This window comes from Hydra vulgaris, chromosome 07 (genome assembly GCF_038396675.1).
Source record: "Hydra vulgaris chromosome 07, alternate assembly HydraT2T_AEP".
NCBI classification, from domain to species: domain Eukaryota; kingdom Metazoa; phylum Cnidaria; class Hydrozoa; order Anthoathecata; family Hydridae; genus Hydra; species Hydra vulgaris.
In genome coordinates this window covers 28,023,317-28,051,273 of record NC_088926.1, presented here as the reverse complement: position 1 = coordinate 28,051,273, position 27,957 = coordinate 28,023,317, and the positions used below count along the sequence as shown (strand labels likewise).

The following is a 27,957-nucleotide window of genomic DNA, read 5'->3' as shown; positions in this document are numbered from 1 at the left end:
CGTTACTGAAGGCTTTATTTTACAAATTGCATATATATATATATATATATATATATATATATATATATATATATATATATATAAATATATATATATATACTATATAGAACTAAACTAACTAACTAACTAACTAACTATATATATATATATATATATATATATATATATATATATATATATATATATATATATATATATATATATATATATATATATATATATATATATATATATGTATATATATATATATATATATATATATATATATATATATATATATATATATATATATATATATGTATATATATATACATATATATACATATACAAATTTTTTTTTTTTTGCAAAAACCAATTTTTATTGTTTAAAAAAGTATAATGTATTATTTCCACTTATCAATAAATTATTATCTTCTCTGCTTCGTCAAGATTTATTCAATTTGACTTTGTTCTAATTACAATTTTACGTATTTTGTTAGTTTTATCTTATTCTATTTCACTTTTTTAAAACATTTTAGTATTATAATGTTCTAATGCCCAAATCTGCAAATCAATGTTGTAGCGAGAGTCACGTGACTTTTAATTTTGATATTTTCAAAATGTCGTCAAGTAAGTTTATTGGTTTAGTTACAAAAGAAACAGTTGACTTTGAATTACTTAATTACCGACTCGTAAGTAGTTTCTATTACTATGGTAATTTTAAAATTTGAAAATAAAAAGGAAAATTTTATTTTTCCGATAATTGGATTCCATTTTATGTTCTTTTAACGATAAAATAGTCAACTATTATATCGTGCATTATCAACTATTATATAAATATCGTGCATTAAAGGGTTAAAATAACTTAAGACTAGCTCTCATACACAGTACTAGTAGTTAACTAACTATAAATCTATATGTATAACTATATATATATAACTATATGTATAACTATATATATTGTGCCTTTAAATAACTATATATATATATTGTGCAAAGTCTTTAAGTAAGACTAAATTCTTTATATTATTTATTTCCTAACTGTAAAAAAATAACTTATATTACCCTGCTAATTACGATGCTTATGAAATTCCAATTGTCATTAATTTTGGATTTTTTTTTAATATTATGTTGTTTTTAAATGTAGCTAAAGATTATACTTTTTATTTCTACAGTGTCAATTCAAGTTTCCACAATAAGCTACTACATACGGATTTAGAAATAGTTGTGCCAATAGAGCAACTCTCAACAAAAAAAGAAGTTGGACGTAAAAGAACCAGAAATCCAGATAGCTGGAAATGCAATGTCAATAAAAAAAGGCGTCAAGCTGGTCAGGAGTATAAAAGCAGGAATAAAGTGATAAGAAGAGAGAGATCAATAATGAGAAGGACTGTTCTAACTGTAAATTTAAATGCCACATTTATTTTCCGCAAGAGCAACGGGAGTTACTATTTAAAAAATTTTGGGAACTCAATGATGACCTCAAAGCACACTTTTATAGTGAAAATACAACACGTATTGTGAAAAAAACTAAACGAACACTTGCAATTTCATCGAGGCGGCAATACTCATTTGCCTACTTTTTTCACCTGGCAGGGATTCCCATCAGAGTTTGCAAACCTTTCTTTTTAAATACTCTTGACATAAGCCAACAAAGAATTTCATATTTTTATAAACATTTCCAAACAGATACAAACACGCCTACCCCAAGAAAACAAGGTAAACATACACAAAAGAAAATTCCTGACGCGGTCAGAGATGGCGTTAGGAAACACATATATAGTATTCCGGTTATAGACTCGCACTATTGCCGTGCTAATACAAATAGAAAATAATTTGAGTCTGAATTTTCTATTAGTCGACTGTATGAGCTTTACGAAGACTTTTGTCAGCAAAAACGATTTCAACCGGCTAAAAAGCACTTATACTCTGAAATTTTTTTAACTGAGTTCAATATTTCTTTCCAGCAAAGAAAAAAAGATAGGTGTGATAAGTGTGAAATTTTTAAAATCAAAAGTGCTGAAGGTATTTTAAGTGATTGTGAACGGGCTCAGCATCTAAGTCATATTGAACAAAAAGAAGATGCACGCGAAGAGCGCAAAAAAGACAGACAGTCAGTACATCCTGTTCTCTGTTTTGATTTACAAAATGTTTTAACAGTTTCCAAGGCTGAGATATCCAACTTCTTTTATCTTAGGAAGCTGTCTGTTTATAACATGACAGCACATCTTTCTTTAGATAAAGATGTTTATTGTTGTATCTGGTCTGAAAGCCAATCTGGCAGAGCCGGAAATGATTTGGCATCTGCAATTCTACGAATTTTAGAATCTGTGCTTACCACCGATCCACAACTTAAGAACCTCATTTTATGGTCAGATTCTTGCGTTCCGCAAAATAGAAACAGTATTATGAGCACGGCAATAAAGCATTTTTTAAATGCTCATCCTGATGTTGAATCTATCACTCAAAAGTTTTCTGCCAGCGGAAATGGCTGTGTTCAAGAGGTTGATGCGGTTCATAGCAGCATTGACCAAAAATTAAAAAAACTGTCCACTGGGTCTGATCAGAATACTAAAGTCTGTTAGGCGACAGAGACCTTTCAATATCCTGCAGATGAAAGATGTTGATTTTTTAAATATTCAAGCTGGAGCTAAAAGCTATAACTTTACCAAAGTGCCCTTTACTCAAGTAAAGCAATTAAAATACTATTCCAATCATCCTTTTACTGTTTCATTTAAAACAAAACATGCAGACGGCTTCACCTCAGTTTTTGCAGGTGCCCAATCATTAAGAAAAAAGAAATCTTCAGCATATCCCATAACTGCACCAAAACTGTCAATTCAGACCAAAAAAAGCCACTTACTTTAAAAGAAAAGTATGAAGATATTAAAAAAATGATGCCCTACATGCCTGAGATTGATAGAAATTATATGGCAACTCTTTGTGTTTAGTAATTCATGTGCATCTCCCATGTACTTTTCTTAATTATTTTTATGTCTTAATATAATTGTTTCATGAAATAAAAAATGTTTTACTTGAACACAACCAAATAATGTCTAAAACAGGGGTGGATCCAGGTCATTGTCCTAGGGGGGAGGGGGTTATATGACCAAAAAAAAATTTTTCAGCTAAAACCACTGTTTCATTTGATCATTTTTCTAACTAAGTTCTATAATTCTTTCTGGCAAAGAAAAAAAGATAGGTGTAATTAGTGCAAATTTTTTAAAATCAAAAGTGCTGATGGTACTTTAAATGATTTTGAACGGGCTCAGCATCAAAGTCATATTGAACAAAAATAAGATGCACGCGAAGAGCGTAGAAAATGCTTATAAATTAGTTTACTAATAAATATTTTAAATGTGTATATAATCAACTTTTTATTGCCAAAAATTCAAATGTTGCAAAATCATATTTTGTATTTTTTTTTTTTTTTTAATTTCTATCAATAATATTTTGAAGATTGATAATTCTTAAGATGGGGGGGAGGGGAGGGGGATACTCCCATCTTTGTATCCGTCCTTGGTAAGAAATACATTCAAAACATTCTCCAAATAAGACATATGTGCATGTTTAGACAAACTATAATTAAAAAAATCCAAAGAAATTGACATAGAACATTATACAATTTTTGTATTTTGTAAAGTTTGTCAGTACTTTGTTCTATCTGAAAAGTCAAAAATCATTTTTTTAAACACTAAATACACAATAATTTTCTAAAAATGGTTTATAAGGGTATTATATATTGACCTTTACAATTTTATAATAAAAAAATTTGGTGCAAAGTTTATTTTGAACATTCTTAGGGCTTTTGAAAATTCAAATGCCTTTTTTTCAAAACCATAGTTTAGCGACATAGAACAAGATAATTCTGAGGGGACGATATATATATATATATATACATATATATATATATATATATATATATATATATATATATATATATATATATATATATATATATATATATATACATATATATACATTTATATATATATATATATATCTGAATATAAATATATAATATATATATATATATATATATATATATATATATATATTTATCGTATCTCTTGGGGGATATGATAGTAGTGATATGAATGAGTGTATTAAAAGTGATTTTTAAATCTCTGTCATCGTCCGTGGAAAAAAGATCCAATCAAAGTTTTCTATTATTACTGCTCTAAATAATGACTTAAAATTTAATAGCAGCCTCCATTAAAAAAAATTTGACATTTATTTATTCAATCTGTGCATCAAATCACTATACTTGCGACCAAATATTGACAAACAAAAACATAAACATTACATTTTTTTTAGGAAAAAAGCAATAAATTGATTTTTAGCAATGAAAGTCTGACTTCCATCAAAACTAGGTCATTCAGAAAAATATTTTTTTTGAATGACCTAAGTTACAATCTTATTTCAACACAGATCTTGTTTTATATATAGATTCAGACATCAAGCACACAAAAGAAAATAAAATTCACTCTCTTTCTTACAAGTAAGGACATCAAAATGAATGTTTGCTGTTGTATTTGATCAAACAGCTAAGAAGAGTCTTTGGGTAGTCTCCGTGGTTGTTAGATCTTTTAAAACGTTGCTAATGATTGTTAAAGTTGTGATGTAGCGACTCTGTTATTTGTTAGAGACCCAAAAAGCGTTTATACCGGTTATTAAACTGGGGAACATGAAAGAAGACTGCAAGTATTTTGGGAGTGATGCTTGTGTTTGGAAGCTTGAGGTAATAGTTTCTGAATTCCTTAATTAGTTCACAGTAGTTCTGTTATAGTATCTTCCCAAAACAGGCATGAACAACTGCATCACACTTTCGGAACGTATCAATGAATGGCAATGCCTCGAAACAAGAATTTGCCTTTGCAAGTTGTTGAAGCTGTTCAGCTTTTCTCAAAAGCAATTTTACCAATCATTTCCATTCATTGTCATTCATGAAATATTTGTTGTTGAATGTTCATCATCTTTGGCCACTCTGTTGCATTTTGTAATAACAAACAGAGATTCTTGAAGAGGTTGTTGACAATGCCAGGTAGAAGGTGAAGTTCAACAGGGGGAATGAGGTCTAAGATGAGTGTATCATCTTGAAATCTAATAGCAGGTTGAAAGTCTCGTGCACTTTTTTTTTGTCGTCTGCAGCTTTGAAGTCTGTGTTGTCATTATGAATAGATTCAAAAGGTTGGAGCTCACCACTCTGATTATGAATCTAAGATTCAATTTCACAGCAAGTACAAGGATGTGCACTGGAATGAGACTGTAAACCACAGATCATGTTAGCAAGTTTCATGTCACATGACAACACAAAATAAAATTTTTGACAAACATTTTCTTGACAAGGCACAACTTGTCAAAAATATGTTTTACATTACCAGATTTTTTAAGTAGTTTTTCTAAAACAGCTACCAACAATTGGTTTTTCACACATGAATCTTTGAAAAGAGGCTTTTTGGATGGTGGGGAGACATTCTGTGCTTCTAAGGCAAGTGTTCCTAGAAAAACTTTCAAGAAACCTCTTCCTTCATCTATTCCAATCTTTATAAGTTTATTTGGCTGTAGACCTCAAACTTGGATGACAGTGCTTTTTCAGAGCAATAAGACTTTTGCATTGCTCAAGTACTCTCTTGGACTCCTAGATGTCAGTTTTGGTTGTGTGCATAATGTCGCAGGTGACAAACGAATCAGAAAAATATTTTCTTAGTAATGCAAACTTTTCCCTAAAATTTTTCTTAACTATGGGATGTCGAGTAACTTGGTTGAAAGTTGGAATAAGCTTTTGCATTTCTTCTGTTAGATAAACTAGTCTTATTTTGAACTTATAAGAGCTGTTGAGCCGTCAAAGTGGATGTTGGTGAAAAAGTTCTCTTTGCCTTAAAGACCCTAAAATTAAATTTATTTCTTTCATCAATATTTATTTAAAAAAATTTTAGTCAGATTTTTTATACCTGGAGTCACAACAAGATTTCTTCCCAATCCTTGGCTAAGGCAAACTGTGCCATGAGGAGATGGTGTCTTATTGGCAATCACTGTAGCAGCCACCCTCTGAGTAGCTATTTCATTTGACCAGCTTTTTCATCTTAGTAGCAATTTGAAGTAAATTTTGTCAAACCATTTCTTTGGTGCAGACATGGGAAATACCACTACCAATCAGTGAAAAGCATGCAAAACAGCGTTTTTCAACAGCTGACAGTTCTTTTGGTGAATTAGTTGGGTTAGTTGGTTTGACTGGTTCTGGGCTTTTGAACCTTGTTTTCCCAACACAACAGATCAAGCAATCACAAACTGATTTTCTTGTTGTCGGCCGAACTTTAATTGTTTGATAATCAGACAAAGAGGGAAAAAGATGGACATCGTGACCTGCCTCTTTTCTTCTAAGGATAGTGCAACATTTTAAACTCCAAATGGAACTCTTTGGCCTTCAAAGTTGATTGGTAGGCCAAAGACTTTGGGGCAGCTTTAAATCATAGCAGCAGTGAGTTGTCTATAGGATTTATGTAAATAAGAAAAGATACAGTTTTCCTGTTTTCATCATGACATTTTGCTTGGTTAGGCATTTTAGACATGTTGATTGCACTTTTTCTCTTCCTAAAATTTTTTAAACAAATGCTTCAGCATTCATCCTCTTCCCAAAATTTTTTAAATAAATAAACAATGCATATAAACCATGAAAAAATGTAAACAGTATCTCTTTTTGCAACTTTTAAGACAAAATATAATATATTCTTACCTTAAAATAAGCTTTTAACTTGCTTTGACGTCACAAAAAAAAATTTAAAAATTGCTTAAACTTCAAATCAATTTTTCTACTACGGACGATGACAAAACATTTAAAAATTACTACTAATACACTCTTATATATCCCCACCATCATACCCATACATAATAGAGCGGTTTTATTTTTTATAACTGTTTTTAATATACTTGATAACGAGGGTATCAATGTTCCCTTGAAACTTTGTAAATATAAACATATTTTTAACAAATGAAAATTAATCCATAAAAAGAAGTTTTATATTGAAATATTTTCATAAACAAAATCTACCAAGATGTCACACCTAAAATATATATATATATATATATATATATATATATATAAATATATATATATATATACATATATATATATGTATATATAAGTATATATACATATGTATTTATATATTTGTGTGTGAGAGTGTGTGTGTGTAAATTAAAAACAAAAGTAAATAATGATTCTAATTAAAAATCACCCAATCTACCTCACCTTTTAACAACAAACAATTTTGCAGTATTCTCACATTATTCAGGCATTACATATGAATAACAATACAATCTTAAATGCAAATGTCAATTAATAACCTTAAAGAGCTCCATCTCATCCATCAAGGATTTAAAAAAATAACAGAAACCAAACAAAAAGTGTTCAAAAAGTGTTGTGTTTGTAGAAATTATAGTGCGAAACGGATAGAATAAGAAGTGCCAGATAATTTAAGTTTTTAACTTATTGTTGATAGTTTCTTTGATTAAATGAAAGCCATTTTATCTCTTACATCGGCTATAACCCGGAGAACTTTACGTAGTAGTTATTTACACATCGACATCTAAGGAAATAGCAAAATGGCATAGCTCAGTTGACATAGAGCTAGTGCATAGATTAGAGTGTATAAAAGCAGGCATATTAAATAAAGAAAGATACACAACAAGGTCGTAAGATATCGCAACAAAGTAGAATTATCGCAACAGGGCAATAGAATAGAAATCTTAAAAATACCGATTGTTAAAAAAATATTTCTTAGCAGACAGAATATCACAGAATAGGCCATCTAAAACCTTCGTGCAATTGCTCAAAATATTTGATTTTATTAGAGGTTGATTTATTTAGCTTGTTCTGGAGAGTCTCAAGAAAGTATATTACAACTGTAGATGTTAGATTTTAACAGCCGTTTCTTGCAAAAAAATTTAAGTTTGTTTTTAAAATCAATTACTGAAATAGAATTAGCAACTTTACTGTCCAAGCGATTCCACTCATCAACTATACGGTTCGTAAAGAATATGTTACTTTTCAAAAATTTTGAACAAACTGCCTTCTCAACATTTAATTGTGGCCTTTGGTAAGTCTACTCAAAAATTCTGGAACACGATTCCAACTAATAGTATCATGTTTGTTTATAAGTTTTTACAATTGAATAAATTTGCTGTTTTTCACTTTTATTTGGTAGATTTCATAAGCCCGTTTCAATTAAAATTAGCTTGTAACAGGCTTCCTTTCTTTTATAGCCAATCCTTCTAGCTTTCTGTTGAAAATTTCTGATCAAATTTAACTCTTTAATAAAGTATAGATTCCATATTTGAAAAGCCTTTTTTAAGTGCAGCACAAGTACGAATATAATAATTTTGTTGATGGTTTATCTTGATAAAGAATTCCGTGTTTAAACATTTTTGATTAGCATTGCTATTTTTTTAATGTGGTATTCCCATTTTAAAGTGTCCGAAACAAAAACACTTACGTCTCTTTCCAATGACGTTGCTACTTTTTCTTGCTTCAGTATGACAAACATATTTAATTTTTTTAAAAGTAATAAAAAGTAAAAAGTTTATAAAATCACAATTCCTTCAAAGAACGAGGAATAAAAAAATTTAGATGAATTATTAGAGTAAATTAAACAACTAGAATTTAAACTAAACTCTTAAAAAGAAAAAATTTAAAATCTAGAAGATTATTAATTTTTCTAAGACTTTTTCACAAAGACTTAATACGATCATATATTTTGAACGCTGAGAGATAATACTATGAAACTTGAAACTTTTAAATAAATATAGTTCTAATTAAGAATAGTACAAAAACATTTTATCAACTTAATTTCCTTTACGTTTGGGATGGGGTGGGGGACTAAATAATGAGCTCTTTTGTTCCCAGCCTTCAATCATTGCAACTATTTACAAAACACCATTATTTGACACAAGTTTAAACATACAACATTTGGATGTTAGCTATCTGAAACACCAAATAATCCTGCATCCGTCACTGAAATAAACAAAAAGTTATATTGATACTTCAATAAAAACGTGCCTGTAGAAAAATATTTTTTATCGAGTTAAAAGACAAACATTAACATAAGGTTTTTATAATCATAATTTAAGACAATTTGTCTAACCAATGTTGTTTTTTTTTTAATAATTATAAGTTATAATTATTTCCAGATAATGACTCATCATATAATAAAATTCTTAATTGCATTTTCAAGTTTAGATATTTAATCTTCTTTCAAAAAGGTCAATAAAACAAGTGGAAACGTGCTTAACCATAAAAAAATGAAAATTATATCATTAATTAAATTATGTATATATATATATATATATATATATATATATATATATATATATATATATATATATATATATATATAATAACCGAGATGAGACCGAGACGAGAAGTTAGACCTTCTCGTTAGACCAAGAACGAGACGAGACGAGAAATTTAACAATTTTTGAAAACATATTTATTAAAATCAAATTGAAAAAAAAAATGTAAACATGGTTTTGATAAATAGATACCAATGACACTTGTCAAATGTAAACAACTTTTTCAAATATTAATTCAGAAGTTTTTGTTAAACTTTTCCAACAAGACAATGTTTTCTCTGATTAAGATGATTTGTTCTACTTTTTCTGTGTGTAAGTTGTGTCTGGATGATCGAACGACATTTTCACCTGAGCTAAAAACTCTCTCTGATTCAGTTAAACTTGCTGGAAGAGCTAAAATTTTTCTAGCTAATTAAGAGTGTTCTGGCAATGTATTTGAATGCAATTTCTACCAATCAAGAATCAGAAAGTCTTTTTTGACATCAGGGAGATATTCATACTTGCACATTTTGCTCAAAATAGGATTCAGTTCATATGTTGGCTCTTGTGTTTCAAGTCTGACGTTTAATTTGCGCATCAGTTTTCAGTCAGGGGTCAAATCTGCTGAAAGGACTCTGGCAACAGGTTGGCAATCAACATTATCCTTAACATGTGAGGCTAACCATTCTTTTTTTGTTTAAAATTTTTTGAAGAGCTTCAAGTGAAGTCCCTTTAAAGCAGGATTTAAGTAGTTTGCTGCAGCACTCAAAAAGTTTCCAGTGTGACAAAGAGGAAATCTTTTCTCAATGCAGCTTTTCAAGTTTTTTGCATACAAGACACCGTAGCCATTTTTTTCATCCGTCACAATAAATTGATCAATTTTGTCATGGATTAAAAAAAGAGATTCGGCGACTGTGTTAATTGTAGGAATAGACTCAGCCGACCACGTTTCTGTAGCTTCTTTAAGTGGAGCCAAAATTTCTACTGCTCCCTCGATTCATTTTCACTTTGATGCACTGATGGTCTTTGAAGAAAAAGTATCTTCATTTGCATATAAGCTGATAATTGCACTCTTTAGATACAGGACAGAAGCCATGCAATCCAGTTTACTATTCCATCTTGTGTCAACAGATTGGCGTAACTGTCTAAAATTGATTTCTTCAGCGTCTGATTCTGATTCAAGCAACTCAGCTGCAACTGTTGACTGGTGAGTTAAAGAAGCCAAATCTTTGCATGTTTGCAACGCATCATCCATTCCAGCATTCAGTCCAAATGAATCTCGAACTGCTCATTTCAAAATATGATTGTTGCACAAGTATTGGTCAAGGCGCTTTGACAATTTGACTACAAGTTTTATGTTTCTTGCCTGGTCGTTCACGCAAATTTAGTTCTACTAAGAAAGAATACAGCTTTCCTTTAACTAAGATACCTGAGTGTCTGCCTGGGAACTGTTTGACATGGGGTGTTCAAAGATGTAGCTTCCAATTTTCGTTAATAGCATGAAAAGTCCAAGAGATGTATCTGTCCTGAGCTCTATTAGTCCAAAGGCAAGAAGTAAATGCAGCATTTTTTAGATTTGGCGTAATCTCCGTTATTATGCTCTTCATTCCAGCTTGAATTTCTTTTGACCTAACTGAAAGCTTTATTGAATATGTTGTTCTGTGATAAAGGCTTAGTTTAGGGTTTGCAATGTCAAACAATTTTTTGAAACCTCTTCCTTCGACTGCTGAAAAGAATGTCAGATCAGTGCAAAAGTAATCTAGCATTGCAGAGTCAAACTTTTTTAGAATGGAATTGTCTTTGTTATATTTGGACTTTTTTTCAAGCGTTTCGACCTTGGTTCGTTGTTTATGCTTAGGAGGAGGAAGAAGGGAGTCGTCAGTTTTTTCAGAATACTCAACGTAATCTTGGCTGTGTTTTTTTTCGAGGTGACGATGAAGTCCGCTTGTGTTTCCATTTTTTGTTTCAAAGACTTTTTGCACCTCTTGCATTCAGCACCGTCACTTGTATTTTGAAATCTTATCTTTAGATTTTTTCTTTCTTGGTGAAATTTTTGATTGTTGAAATGAGGCAAGAATATTTCTTTTTAATATGAACAATATGTGTCAAGTTGAATTCAACTGGTAAATTAATGAAATTAAGTCGAAAGTGCACCATTTTATTCATAACGTTTTTGTATTTAAAATCTAATTAAAAATATTTAAAATCTAATTAAAATTTTTAATGAGATTTTTTTTAAAAATCTAATTAAAAAGTCTAATTAAAAATTTAATTTCGTTTTCTCAAAAACAAATTAAATTTTTAATTACATTTATTAAAATCACGGAGTCAAAATAATAAATAACTAAAAAAAAATTTCTAAGCATTTTGTAAATTATAATTATTTTTAACTTAAATAATAGTGCAACATTTAAGTCTCGTTCTACTTCTCGCGAGAATTTTCTATTTCTCGTTTTTCACGAGAAGTCCCATTTCTCACGAGAAACGAGATCGAGACGAAATCTCGCTCATGCTTAACTAATGCAACGACTAAAAATGTTTCAAATCACTTCAAACTTTTACAAAATTATTTTTTTAGTAAATGGATAAGAATAGGAGATTCCAATGTGCACTTTTTGATAAAAAAATAATTTGGGCCACACTAACCTAATCCATGTTTATATATATATATATATATATATATATATATATATATATATATATATATATATATATATATATATATATATATATATATATATATATATATATATATATATAAATATATATATTTATATATATACATATATATGTATATATATATATATATATATATATATATATATATATATATATATATCATTATAAATATATATATATATATATATATATATATATATATATATATATATATATATATATATATATATATATATATATATATATATATTATATATATATATATATATATATATATATATATACGTGTGTGTGTGTATATATATATATATATATATATATATATATATATATATATATATATATATATATATATATATATATATATATATATATATATATATATATATATATATATATATATATATATATATATATATATGAATACATATATACATGCAGTGTATACTAGGGTACGTCGTACTAAAAAATGTTTGGAATTTAAATTTGGGGAGTGATTTTATAATGGGTTGGGGTAAGTTAAGCAATATTCAACCAAAAAGCAATTTCAATTTTTTTTGTTTGTAAAAATTAACTTGAAAAATGTAAAAAAGCGTATAAAAATGCGACTTACAAGCATTAAAAAGTACAACAAAAAATTAACAAAACCTTACTAATGTCTTCTATATTTTTGATTATCCAATTTTTAACAAGTCCATTTGTTGTTGAAATCTATGAATTATAGAACACAGTTATTTAGTACTTGTTATTTGCTTTGCGTTAGTAGTGAATTTTATAGTGTATATTTTAATATCAAGAAGTTGCAATATGTGTTGCATTTTATTTGTGGTATTTCATTATAATTGTTTTCATTTTACAGTAAAAAATAAATAAACTAGAATATTGTGTTATGGAGAGTTTAAAATTGAAACAAACTAGACATTCTTCTACAACTAATTTAACTAAGTATCTTGGAGTCGGAAAAGATTGGTTGAAAACAGAAGTTCCTACACTGAGAAAAGGAAAGGTCTAATAAAGGTCTACATATTCAGAAAAGTTTGCTTTTTTCTGATGATCTTGATAGGTGAGTTTTTTGAAACAATATTACAATATAATATAAACAATAAAATAGAATTTTAGTGGGCACGGGACGTCTAATAACTTCCATAGAACATCAATTAGACATCTTGACACCCGTCTTGGACATTCAAAGGACGTTCAAGTATTAGACAGTTCAAGTATTTCAAATGACAATGTTAAAACAGTTTAAATTTTATGTTTTTTTGGAGATGTCATCTACCTATAATTGAAATCTCAGTGGTATAGGCAGACTTGGTCTTGAAACAATGTTCTGAATCCAATGCTTTGTTTAAGACCCCTGTTGTCATATCTCATAAAAGGCTGTCAGATAAAATTTTAACTGCCTGGCATAAATTTAGAGACATTTGTAATCAAAAAGAAACAAAAGAAAAAACTGTCATATTGCGGGAAGGTAAGCTGGACAAATTGTTAGATATAAAAAAATGTAGGAGTAACATTTTACTTTGTACAGATGAAAATTCTCCTTGTAAGAAGGTTAAAAACTGTTCTGCAGGAGTTCATATTTTATGCATTTGCTCTAAAGCTATCAAGTTGCCACAACTTGATTTACTATGGCTCAAATCTCAAAGAGATAAGGTTAATGAAAAATTAGGCTGCCAAATATACCAACTAGACAAGGAAGAAACAGAAAGACAGGTCAAAGCAGCGAAACGTAAAATAACAGATATTGCATCTTTAGAAAAAAGAAAAAATTTGATTAAAAAACCTCACATTAATACACAGGTTCAAATTGAAAACATCGAAGACAAAGCTTATGAATCAATTGGGAAAGACTTAGATCAAGAAACTTCATCTGAAAAAATTAAAGATGTAAATGAAGAATCCTCAGAAGACAGTTCCAATAACCTCAAACAAAAACTTACTCCTTTATTACCATTAAACAAAATTACATGAAGATCCCTAATACAGCACTAGCATCTCTTCGATTTGACATATCCCTGCTTTTCTTCAAGATTTGATCAAATCAAATTACTTGACTCCAAAAATGGCTAGTTTAGCATGTGATCCTAAGAAGATTTGGAGAGCCAGGCAAGAGGTTTTGTCAGAAAAAATAATTATTGAAGCTCCTATCAAAGGCATATTTGTAGAGGGAAGAAAAGATCCTACTCTAGTTTTGATTGAAGATTCAGTTACTAAAGTGTTTTGTCGAAGAACAGAAAAGTAGAGAACATAAGTGTTACTTCTGAACCAGATGGAAGCTATTTGACCCATTACACACCTTCAAAGGGTCCAAACAAACCAGCTAAAGAAGCTGCAATCGGTCTTTATAACTGGATGGTTCCTAGAGGAATTGATCAAACTATAATTGTGATCGGATCAGATTCTACAAATTCAATGACTGGATCTAGTAACAACGGCGGATTATTAACTTACCTGGAGAAACTTATTGGAAGAAAATGTTTTTGGTCAATTTGCATGTTACATACCAATGAGCTACCTTTAAGACACCTGATTGCAAATCTTGATGGACCAACAAACACCAAAAATGGAATCAAAGAGCCTATAGACAAATTATTATCAAAAATAAATCAATTAAAACGACTAGAAAAGTTTGATCCGATTAGACAGATTGAATCTTTAATTAAAATTCCGGATGATATTTTAAAGACTTTGTCAGCCGATGTTTCACTAAGCTACAAGCTAGTTTCTTGTCTTGAATCAGGAATCTTGAATCATTCACTTGTCAACAGAAAATGTGACAATCTTTGCCATAGCAGGTGGCTCACAACCGGTCATACAATTCATTGGCTTTACATTAGTGACAATGGCCTGGAAGGTGATATTTTAAAAAAATCTAAAAGTTCTTTCTCAGTTTTTGGCTCAAGTATACTTTCATATGTGGTTTAGAATCAAGGTAAAGCACTCTATTGTTGATGGGCCCCATCATCTAATCAAACTTCTTTATCAATTAAGAGGTCACACAGTCGAATATATGGGTGCCGTTAGTAAGTCTGTTTAAAATGGTGCAATTCATGCTCATTCTGAGTCTCTCCTTATTTCTCTTCTTGCAAGCTCATCAAATGGAAATAGAGCTTTTGCAGTCAAGATGATTATTAAAGTTAGGGGAGATTCAGAGCAAGGTGATGTAAGTGTAAGTAACCGAAAAAAACCTACACTTAACTTTGATGCTATGACTCTCCTTGAACTCATTGACTGGAGTAATGAACAAATCTTTGAGCCAAATTTTACATGTAATATGACGAAAAAAGATTTACAAAAAGTAATTGATTTTCCTATGGAAGTACCTTACTAACCTCTCCACACCCAGTCTTGTGAAAGAGTTGTTAAACAAGTGACTGAAGCAGCAGCTGCTGTTTGTGGTTTTCAGAGGCGTGATGGTTTTATTAGAGCAAGAATAGAGCACAGAGATGTTGTTCCAAATCTGAAATCCAAAAAAGATTTAATCAAACTATTTAGTTAATGTTCAAGCTTTATTTTAGTGAAAATTTTGTTTTACATAAAAATATGTGTTTTTTTATAACATTTTATGTAATAAAAATATATTTGGACCAATCCGTTTGCGTCCACATAACATTTTGGTATTTCACATATAACAGTTGCAGGAAATTTATCTGCAGGTTTTAAATTTCAAGTAGCACTTTTTTAGTGCTCAACATTTTCACTCATGAGGGCAAATGAAATAAAAAGCATGAGCAAATTATTTCTGTGTTTTTATTTCTAGACTTTTTTGGTGCCATTTTTTGCAAAACATTCTCATTTGACATAAGCAGAAACATAAACTTAAGTTTAGAGTTGCAAATAGCTGAAGATGTTATGTAAAACATTTAAAAAACTTTTGTGGGTTTTCATGGACAAATCTAATTCAAAACTCTAGTTTTTACCTAACTTGCTTGGTTTTTTAGTACGGTAATAAGTATTTTTTCAAATCAATCATGCATATATATATATATATATATATATATATATATATATATATATATATATATATATATATATATATAAAGAGAGAGAGAGAGAGAGAGAGATTTATATATGTATATATATATATTTATATATATATATATATAGAGAGAGAGAGAGAGTGAGATTTATAGATATATATATATATATATATATAGAAAGAGAGAGATAGAGAGTTAGAGATATATATATATATATATATATATATATATATATATATATATATATATATATATATATATATATATATATGCATATATATTTAATTTTTTTGTCTGGTAAAATGTTTCAATAAGCATGTGTAATAATAATTAATATTCATTATAACAATTTTTTCATTTTATCTATTGCTTTCGTTTCAATGTTATCTATTTAAATATCGAAATTTACAAATTTATTTTTACCCCAAAAAAATAAAAATAAAAAGTTTTATTTCATATGTTGCTTAGAAATACCACATAACAAAATCACTCCCCAAAATGTTTTTTTTTTAAATTTAACTTTTTTTAAAAGTATGACGTACCCTAGCGTATACCCTATTCACAAGCAACAGATACATTCTTATAGAAAACAACACATTTATTTGCCAAATTTTTTGATAAAGCAATTCCATTCATTGGACAATTGTTTTTTTGTTTACAATTACAATTCTCTGTAGTTTTTTGTATTTTGGATTTCTTTTTGTTTAACAAAGCATTATTGTCACCTTTTACAATTTTTCCATATTTTTTGTGCAGCTGTAGCTAACTTTTATTGTAATTTGATTAAAATTTTATTTAATTTTTTTGAGGGCGGGAAATGCTTATCGACCAATTTTAAAAGCACTTTTTCTATGTTAGTGGAAACATTTTTGCTATATTGGTGGTTGAGCCAAATAACATTTGTAGTTCTTTTTGCCTTTTTGTATTTTTCTTTTCAGGACCAAGTTTTAGGTCAAAATTTTCAAGACCACTTTCTTTAAGGGCATCTTTAAATATCCGTTTTGCGGAGTTGAATACATTTTCGTTAAAAGAGTTTTGGTTTAGCCTGTTATTAATTGAAATCGGGATTTGTTTTAGAATTTGGGGTGGATGATTTGAGTTAATATTAATATACAATAATTCATCGTTTGGTTTTTTGAAAGCCTTAAATGAATTTTCAGAGAGGTTAAATGGGACATCAATAAAATTCATAGTTTTTAAATTTATGTTTATTACAATTTGAAAGCCAATATTTTTACAAATTTTTAAAATATCTTCACTAATTTTATCGAGCTGTGGACTAGATTTTTTACGTATTACTATTAAACCATCGTCGCAATAAAGGTCTAAATTATTTATATTGATTATTTTACTTAATAAATCTAAAATATATAGTCAACAAAGTCACAAATTTCTGCTCCGTCTTATCTTTCTATTGTTACATGAAAGCAGTCATGTATGTTTTTCTTTTTCCAAGTTTCCTAATTAAAATAAAGTAAGGTTTTTCTACAATGTTTTATTATACGGATTGTTTCTCCAGGAATAAATGTGTGGCTTATTGCAAATTTAATAGTTTTATTTAAAATATCTGCAGTTATAGAGAGTTTAAAATCATTAATGTCAAATTGAATAAATGTACAGTCATTTTTTTTTTTGATTATGGAGAACCAATTTATAACATTAGTGGTATTTTTTCATTGTTGCAATTTTAATTCATTTCTAAGAGTATTATGATTTTTGTCCAATTTAGTTTTGCTTACATGTCCAATCTCACTTTTTGAGGGAATATTTACTAATGAGCTGCAAGGAAGTTTGGTTTGAAAATTTGGTTTATGGTATTTTAGTGCTACGAAGTCTTGGGCAGGGGCAGTTGATCACCTTTTATACCTGATTTGATACCAAATCAGGTATAAAAGGTGAGGTATTTTTTAATTTTAATCCCTATTTATCATTATCTGGGTTATTATTAAATGCGTCATCTGTGTTTGTCTTTTGTTTTAATAAAAAATGGGCTTTCGAACGGATTCTTTTAATAAGATGCTCAACTTTTTCAATTGAAGAAATAGTTTACAATTTTTCACCTAGTAAAGGTGTATTTTTAAACGGGTAACTGAAATTGTTATTATATGCGTGCTAGCCAAGAATGTTTATTAAACAAAATATCGGAATTAATTTCTAAATCCAAACACGAAAATATGTTTTTCCTAAAAAAACTTTGAAAATAAATGAGCTCAAACAACTGTTATGTTAAAACCGCATTTACAAAATTTTATTTTTTTTGAGAAGAAAAAAAAAAGGTATAAGTAATCATTTCTAAAAAATTCTTTTAATAATAGTGACAGCAAACTCCGCAAATGTGTGAAAATTTACAGTTGTTAAGACATTTGCAACTTCCTGTAATTTAATTTTTGGTATAAATTGAAGTTTTATTAATTTGATCATTCATTTTTGATGAGTCTTTATTGATGAAACACAGTGTTGAATGAAAAGAAACTTTGTAAAGTGATTTTCTGCTCATTTATATATATATATATATATATATATATATATATATATATATATATATATATATATATATATATATATATATATATATATATATATATATATATATATAAATTGATGACTTTAATGCTTATCACACTGATTTTATTATCTCTGCCAAAGAAAAGGCAGAACTATTTGCAAAGAACGTTTTCACTAAAATCAACTCTTGAGTCTAATGACCATACTTTTCCTACCATTTGAGTTAAAACATAATAAATCATTGCAAGACATCCAAATCACTCCGGCTTCCATTGCTATTGTCATTTCTCAATAAAACTTTTTTTACAGATTGTGGTCCTGATAACATTCTAATCTTGTAGAAGTGTTACTCAGAACTTTGTGGTTTTAACTTGTAGAAATCTGGAAAACTTTTGATACCTCTCATTATCTTCGATTAGTCTTCTTTCTATTACACTGTAATTAGAAATAATCAAAAAGTGGCATTAATTCTAAAATTGAAAAACTCTAATTTAAAAAGCTCTGATTATGCAAGGCTGTTGCAAAAGATAGGTAGTCTTATCATTTTTTTATATTCTATATGAAAAAATGATAAGACTACCTAGCATTTTTCCGCACATGCTCAAAGTTGTAACTTTTCAAATAAATATTTGTTTGTAAAAAGCCGCAATGTTGAACTTTTTTATTTATTTTTCAAACCATACCTATAAACTTCAATATATTTTTTTCTGTCTCTAACATGACGAGTGACCCGCATAGCGTTTCATTAACAATTATAAATATTTTAAAATATCTCTATCAATTAGAAAAAACTTTATATTTATCCCTAAAGTATGAATAATTATTTAAGTTGATGTTTAAAACAGTTTGTAAGTTGTATTTATAGATCGCTAAAAATCTAATTTTGAAATATGGCTAAACATAGGTAAATTACATTGATATAAATAAAATTCTTGATGGTTTTTTAATGGTTGTGGTAGAACTTTTTATTTTTTAAATCATCACTAAAAATACCTCTTTTACTTATTGTTTCCTCAGTATTTTCTTGTTCTATCTACAAATGTAATGAATAAAATGCTTTATCTAATATATAAATAAATACAATATATATATATATATATATATATATATATATATATATATATATATATATATATATATATATATATATATATATATATAATATATATATATATATATATATATATATATATATATATATATATATATATATATGTAGAGTTCCACGCGGTTATTAAAACAAATCTCGTTTTAAAAAATAAAAATAATGAATTTTTTTTTCCATTACTATAAGTATATAGTCTTAAATGTTAAAAAAAAATAACTAAAGAAAAAAAAAAAAAGTTGAACAAGCTATATATAGATTTTAAAGTAAACGGAAAAAGTATAATTTCATTTAAGAAAAAGTGTTTAACTTTCATTATTTTTTTAAAATCTTGTAGTGATCCAAAATTTTTCCAATTAGTTTTAAATTAATTGGAAAAATTAATTTTTAGTTATTTCACGCGATATAAGCAAAATAGTTTCTTACACAATCATGATGCGTAGCTGACCGCTGGGAAGGAAAAGTTGTCTTTTTTCATCAATTTAAATTTTTTTTTTTAAATTCTTGTCGATTATTTACGTCAACTAATTAGCCATATTAAGGTTTTGCAATAATTAAAAAAAATTGGCATCAAATAGTTAAAAAAAAACCCACTCAACTTCCTGTTGCGTAGCTGACTGCCAAAACTAAACATTTAAATGTCGCAAATTTTGTCAATTTTTTTAAATGCAACAAACAGTTTTGCCCAAACTATTTTGAACTTCAAAACATTTATAGTCAATTAGAAATTATTTAAAACTCCAAAAGACTTTATAGTCAATATAAAGATATGGAATCACGGCAGGAACCAGTTGCTTGCGCATCCAATGAAAATAAAAAAGGTGAGCATTGTGTTTTTATAGAGTTTTTAAGTAATTTTTACATTTATTTGAATGTTTACTTTTTTTATTACAGCTATAAAGATAAAAAATAGAAAAGCAATGAATCAAAAGAATTACATGAGTAGAAATCATGAAGAAAAGAAATTCAAAGCTAAAGAAAATGCTAGACTTCGAAGACAAAGATGGAAAAAAGATTTTCGAATAATTGCAGCTGAAAGATTAAAAAGTTTAGAAAGAATGAGAAAATTTCGACTGCGGCAAAAAGACGCATCTTTATCTCTCGAATCAAGTCACTCATCATTTGCAAATGTGCAAGTTAAAGGAAAGTATATAAAAAAATTGAATCGCTCTCGCTTCCCAAAAGTCTTGTTCAGAAAAAGGAACTGTTGTGTTGTTTAATCAATGAAACTCAACCATTAACTTACTCAATTCCTAAATCAACAAACAGTCTCCGAGAAAAAGACTTAGTGGTTATACAAAATTTTTATTGCGACGATGAAATAAGTCGAATATCCCCAAGAACAGCAGATTATACTTCTGTAGTGATAGGAGAAAAAAAGGTGCGTGTTCAAATTCGACACATGTTATATACGCTAAAAGAAGCTTTCGAAGATTTTAAGCTAAACAATGCAGATATTAAATTAAGCCTGTTAAAATTTTGTCAGTTGAGACCAATTTACGTTCGATGTGTATCATCAATTCCTCATAACGTGTACGTTTGCATGTTACATGAAAATATGCGTTATGCTCTTGAATCACTTTCGCGGGGTCCAGATATATTCACTACAATTAAAACGGGAAACTCTATGATTCTAAACTTTATTTGTGAAAAACCAACAAAACAATGCTTCAATGCCGTTTGCAAAGAATGTACTGTTTGTAATATGTTTGATAAATTATTACTTCAGTTCGAACAATTTGAGTTAGATGTTTCATGGAATCAGTGGCAGAAACCTCAAGCAAAATCGTATATCAAAATAGAAAAGGTTAAAAAAGAAGGAACAATTGCAGTTTTATTATCACATATTAAAGAAATGCTTGCAAAGTTTATTATTCATTGTAATGTCAAGAGCAGTCAATCGTCCGTATTTAAATTTAATATAGAATCAGCGATTCAAAAAGACTCAAATAAGGCTGTTATTCAAGTTGACTGGGCAGAAAATTATACTTGTATTTACCAAAACGAAACGCAAGCAGCTCATTTCGGTCAAAATCACATTTCTATATTTACATGTGCAGTTTGGCATCGTCAAATTAAATCTTTTGCGCTAGTTTGTGATTCAAGCGATCATACAAAATTATCTGTTGTTCCAAACATAAATAAAATTATCGAGCTTCTGTAAGACGATATTACAGAAGTTCATATATTCAGGGACAACGCAACATCACAATTTAAAAATAAATATATTTTGGCATCAATGAAAATTTTAGAAAAAAAGCATACAATTAAAATGCACTGGCATTTTTTTGCTGCAATGCATGGAAAAGGAGTTGTGGATGGAATTAGAGCCACTGTAAAACGTGTTGCCAGAAAAAATGTTTTAACTGAAAAATATATAATTTCTAGTGCTAGCGATTTGGCAGCCGCAACAAACAATTTAAAAATTACCGTTATATTACTGACTGATAAAGAAAAGCTAGAGATAAACAACTCTCTTGGTTTGAGCACCTTTTTTAAGAAAACAAAAAAAATTAAAGAATTGCATAAATGCCATTACTTTCAGGTTTTAGACGGTAACGTTGTAGGTGAGCAGCTTTCGCCAAATATTGCATAATATCAAAACGATAGAAGCGTCTAGACATTTAGCAGTGATCAAGTAATTTAAAAATCACCTTAAAAAGCTGTAAAAATTTCTTAATAAAAGCCATAAATAAATATTAGATTTGTTTTGCGTAGCTGATTGTTGCGTAGCTGACTGCACGATTTCTTAAAACGTTTTTTTTTTTACCTGTTATTGTTATTCTATTGAAAGTCTTACTTATTTTTTCAATACTTTTCAAGTTTTCTTGGGGTGACTTTTTTTGCGCAACTAAGCTCGGAAGGTTTATTCAGTTTATCCCTAATACATTTCGATCAACATTAACAGCTTACACGTTTAAAGAACTTCTAGTTGTTGCTTTTTAAATTATTTTAGTTGTTCAATTATTGTCCAAATACTTGATGCTTTTAAAGCTCTGAAGATCAAAGTTCCAAAGTAAATGCAAGTAAAATGAATGTATTTATATAAATCTTTGAGTTAAAAACGTTTATATAATAAGGTTGTGAACAGATAAAAATATCAAGAGTAAACTTAAAAGGAAATTGTATTACCTACCCCCTAGCCCCATTATTTAAAAAAGTGAGAGTACTGAAGCTTCTAAAGCCCCCTCCCCCTTTTCCACCCCGGGGTCCAGGTTTCTTTTAATATAAAATTATCTTTATAAACTTTATAAATAAATTTTTTTGTTTCTAAATACACGCTATATATATATTTTTAGATTTGTTTTGGGTTTTAATTTGAATTATAATAAAAATTCGCATGTTGCGTGGCTGATTGTTGCGTAGCTGACCGCATAGTTTTTTGAAAACTTTTTATTTGACGTGTAATTAATATTATATTAAAAATTTTTTATAAATATAACTTCAATGAAATAATTGTTTTTGAAGAAAAAAACGTTTTTAAAAAAAAATAAATTATAGATTCAGAGAAAAAATAATTCAAACTTTAAATTAAAAAAACAAGCTTTTTTGCGCGTTGCGTAGCTGACCGCTGTCTTTTATTTCTATTTTACTAATTGTCTTCTTATCCTTTTTTTTTGTGAATAATAATAAAAAAGAATAATTTGAGTGTAAACGTAAAAAAAAATTAAAAATTATAATATAATGAGTCAGTTAAATTTTTAAAAACATGTTGCGCTCGTTGCGTAGCTGACCATAGAACTCTACATATATATATATATATATATATATATATATATATATATATATATATATATATATATATATATATATATATATATATATATATATATATATATATATATATATATATATATATATATATATATATATATATATATATATATATATATATATATATATATATATATATTAATACAGAATTCTCCCTGAAATAATATATTACATTATATTACATAGAACATTGTATTTATTTATATATAACTTTTTTTTGTATTTGTTTTATATAATAAATAGAACAATTTATTTATTACACTTTTATATTGAATAAAAGATTACTGAGGGGACTTTATATAAAAAACTACATATTTATGTATTCCCCTTTTATTTATATACGATTACATAAAAAAATTTTATGTTTTTATTTATTTCAACATTCCATATTTTTGGTCACGTACCAATATAATAAAAAGTTTTTCAAGTTTTTAATATTCTGAAAGCTTATCCTTTTACAAAAAAGACTTATTTGTAAAATTACGACTAGTAGTTTTATTTTATACCTTTTCAATTAATCATGATCCGAATTCGCTATTTCACCCACAGTCATATAGCTGTTTTTAACTTGGTTGCGAAAGAGGTAAACATGCTCTAAGAGTTTAATGTTAAATATTCTATGAAATTACCGTTCTAGCAGTAAAAGATGGGACAAAGGCAACTTTTTAGATTAGGAAATAAAGACTTGAATGTGATTTTTATTAAATTCTGTATGTTTTTAAAGGATCTGAATATATATGGCTAAACTTCGACCCTTTTCTATTAATAGAAAATAGATTTTGATGCTTCCTGGACCCGCCAATTAACAAACATTTTTAATTTAAAAATGCACCTACATAACATATTTTTTACATAAAACAAGACTATGATTTTTAGAAATTGCAAGTTTTAATTAATTTTGTTAACTGTAATTTTTTATTCAGTGCTAAATGACGCCCTAATTTTGTTTTTTTAGCGTATTTCGTAACACGAATGAGAAAAAATTATTAGATTAAAAAACCTAAAAATTGAATTTTTTGAAAATAAAGAAGATATTTTTCCTAGAAAAGCCATCTAAATAATATATTAATATTATCATCAATAATAAAAATAAAAATTTCAAATTGTTTTAATTTAAGTAACTTTCATAGTTGTTGCTAAGAATTAATTAGCAATCGGATGAATTGCTATTGGCATTTATGTCAACCCAATCTTATTGTTCCTATATATCAAATATCTCAGGCAAAATCTCTTCATTAACATTCTTACTTAATGTGGAATTTTCAAACAGTAAACACTGCAATACTTACTTTTATAGCACTGATTTACATAGTGAGTTTAAACGTCTCTTTAAAATAATACTGCAAATGTAAGGATCTGATGTTTCTAGGCCTTAAAGAAAACACTAGTTAAGTTGTCAATTCATAATTTTTGTCTTGCATGATCCTATCAATTTTTTTTTTTTGACAACTAAGAAGATTTTTTTCAAGGTTTTGCCAAAAGTTCTAACTGACAAAACTAATTCAACTAGGATTCAAGCTTGTTGAGCTAAAAACTAATAAACACAATTAGGAATTTTATACCATGAACATTTTTCATTGGTAACTAAAATTGTAGAAAATACTTTTCAAATTTGATTGGATCAATTCGACAGTTGGGCAAAGATATAATTTTTTTTTTAACTTACAATAAGATTTATTTCTATGTTTGAAGTTTTAAATCAGAAAAAAGCTCGCCGTGCAGTATTGTCATTATTAGGTGAACCAGTGATAGGGTTTGTCCATATGAAATTTAAACTTTCCAAAATTATTTTTGTTTAAGAGTGTTTCGAGAAAAAATTCTGTACTTTTTTTAGCATACTTTAAGATCTTTGGTTTGCAAAATTTAAAAGCATTAGGAATTGGGTTTATCCTAAACATTTCCCAGTCAAATGTTTGATGTCTTTAGCGTACAAATAAATCAGAAAAAAGGGAATCGTCAAAAGAATCTTCAGATAAATCATCAAATCTTTGGTTGAATTAAAAAAATCAATTCCTTACTTTATAACAAAAAATATTCTAATAAAATCTTTTTTTAATACGTAACTTTTTATATGATTAGCACCATATGTGATTCTACTATTCATTGAAAGGTATGTGTTTTATGGTTTTATATTGGCACATTTTCCTCCTTGTTAGAGATGTGTATAGGTCTATTTTATTTTAGATTTAAGAATATTGCTTTAAAGGAGAAAAATAGCTGCAACTCCTACTTTACTTTCCAATTTTATTGCCATGTACTAAGATTCAGTTAAACGATAGTTTAATAGAAAGTCCCTTTTCTGGATGCATTTTTTTAACTTCTTTAGCAGTGCTTTTTTGAATACCATATCGCAATTGGTAATTTTGTATGCACTTTTTGTTTTTTATTTTAAAGTGGTTTGTAATATTATTAATTTTTTTTTTTTTAATTATTTTTCTTGAGCACAAAAAAATCTTAACACTCAAACTTTTTAATATGATCACCAGTCACGCAAAAAAAATCTTTATTCTTTAAGTTCATTTTAGAATGTTTGTACTTTACTATTTATTTATACAATTTTAAATGAATAAGAAGGTTATATAAATTTAAAGGGAGTAGTTTGACAATATATTATCTACAATCAACAAACTTTTAATATCCCATCTTGAGTCAGTAACTTGTTTTCTTACAACTAATGCAATTTTTGATCTTCTCATTCTATTGCTGCCTTGCTAACTTCTGCAACTGAAAGATGCTACTGTGCATTAGATGGAAGAGATTTGGCTGAAGACTTTTTTCCATTTATCGTAAGTTTTAGGATGCCTCAAGATTCTATTTTTGGTTTGTTTGACAATCTTGTTCCATCAGCCAAAGTTCCATCAACCAGTACTTTTCCTTGCTAGAATTGTAATTTAACATATTTTGTATAAGTAACCAAAAACTTTTATTCAACTCACACTCTAAAGGTTTAAAACTCTCTTCCATTATCATGTTTTCCTGATTCATACAACTTTTAACTTCAACCTATAAAAATACAGTTCTACTGTCAACTGTTTCCTAACCCTTTTACACTGTTCTTAGTTTTTTAATTATCCTTAACTTAATAAAGGTTACTTGCAGTCTTGTTTGCGACTGAGTGTTAAACCCACATTTCCATTTGATTTCATTATGTATGATTATTTTTAGTGTGTGTATATAGTGATTTTTAAAGTTCAGAATTTGAACAAAAAAAGTGTTATTTATGAAAATGATTTAGTAATTGTTTAGATACTAATGAGTGCAATACCAAGTCGAGGCCGTGTCCTTGGGATGTGGAATGTCAAATTACTAATGGAATTTATTCGTGCTTGTATCCAAGGCAAAATCAAGATAACACTACTTTTGTTTGTATGTTTTTTGTAATAATTTATTTATTTATTATGAGTTTATGTACTGGATTTTTATTTTTGAATAAAACAATAGGCTAAGATAGATTAATATGGTTGGATTATGTTATATCCGTCATAGTCTATAAAAATATTTATTGAAAGTAGCATAAAAAGTATTTTGTAAAAGTAAAATTTAAACTTACATTATAGCAGTCAATTGCAAAAAAATTAGAGATAAAATTAAGAAAACTAAGAAATACTAACAAAAACATTTTAAAATTATTCCCAAATGCTTACATCCCACAATAGCTTACTGCATCTCAAAACAAATAAAGTATTTTTTTACACATACAGATTATGTTATAAACTGTTTTAAAATGACTTTGCTTTGCAAATTGGTTATATAGTTAGTCAAAATACTCTTCTCATCCCTTAATAGAAATATATTTTTTTAACAAATCCAAATTGAAACTTAGTTGTTAAACTTGATTTTTTTAATTATATTTTATGACATTTGAATTGAATTTTTTTAATAATTTTCGAAGAAGATTTTTTTTTTTTCAGTGATAAGTATGAGTATTGTTTATATTACTTAGTTCCATCGATATATTTTGAATAAAATTTCGTTTAAAATTTTATTTGATAATCTTCGGGATACTGAAGAGCAATTCAATTGTAATTTTGTAAATTTTAAATTTACATTGCTATAATATAATAGGCACTTCATTACAGTGTTTCTCTAATTCTTATAAGTTGGCCTCTTATTAGACAATCAAGAATGGACTTTATATCAGGAAACTTTATACATATTTTTTTGTAATTTCTATTTAATATAAGAACCTCTGCTTAACTTATTTTATTTGGCTCCATCGTTTCAACCCAAATTATTACTATCAAGAGTGGAGTTTCTATTCTTATTTTATGTCATTTAATTTAATGATCTTTGATCTCATTAGAGAGCACTATCAAAACTATTACCCGGTTCTAGCTCAAGATCCACTCCGAGATCTACTAAAAAGGTCAGCCGCTTTAGTTAAAAAAAATTTTACTCGAGCTTAATGTACTAAAAGATCATACTTGTTAAGTCATAACTTGATGATTTGGGACTTCCTGATATTAACTGACTCAAGGCATCTGTTCACTTTGTAAGCCATGTTTTTTTAAACTTCAGCTTCGACTTTGCAAAGAAAGAATAAATATTTATTCTGAAGGCCTTAGAACTTATTAGCTAAGAGTTTGCATTTAGTGAGTGCTT

General features: G+C 27.8%; 1 protein-coding gene across 1 annotated transcript in view; it reads left to right on the top strand.

The window, feature by feature from the left end:
* Window positions 1-27,957, top strand: part of LOC136082387 (fibroblast growth factor receptor 2-like) — a 261,248-nt gene that overhangs the window by 27,237 nt on the left and 206,054 nt on the right. The window contains exon 3 of the mRNA XM_065801557.1: window positions 26,602-26,721. Coding sequence (XP_065657629.1) covers window positions 26,602-26,721 — 120 coding nt within the window. The remainder of the gene's footprint in view (window positions 1-26,601; window positions 26,722-27,957) is intronic.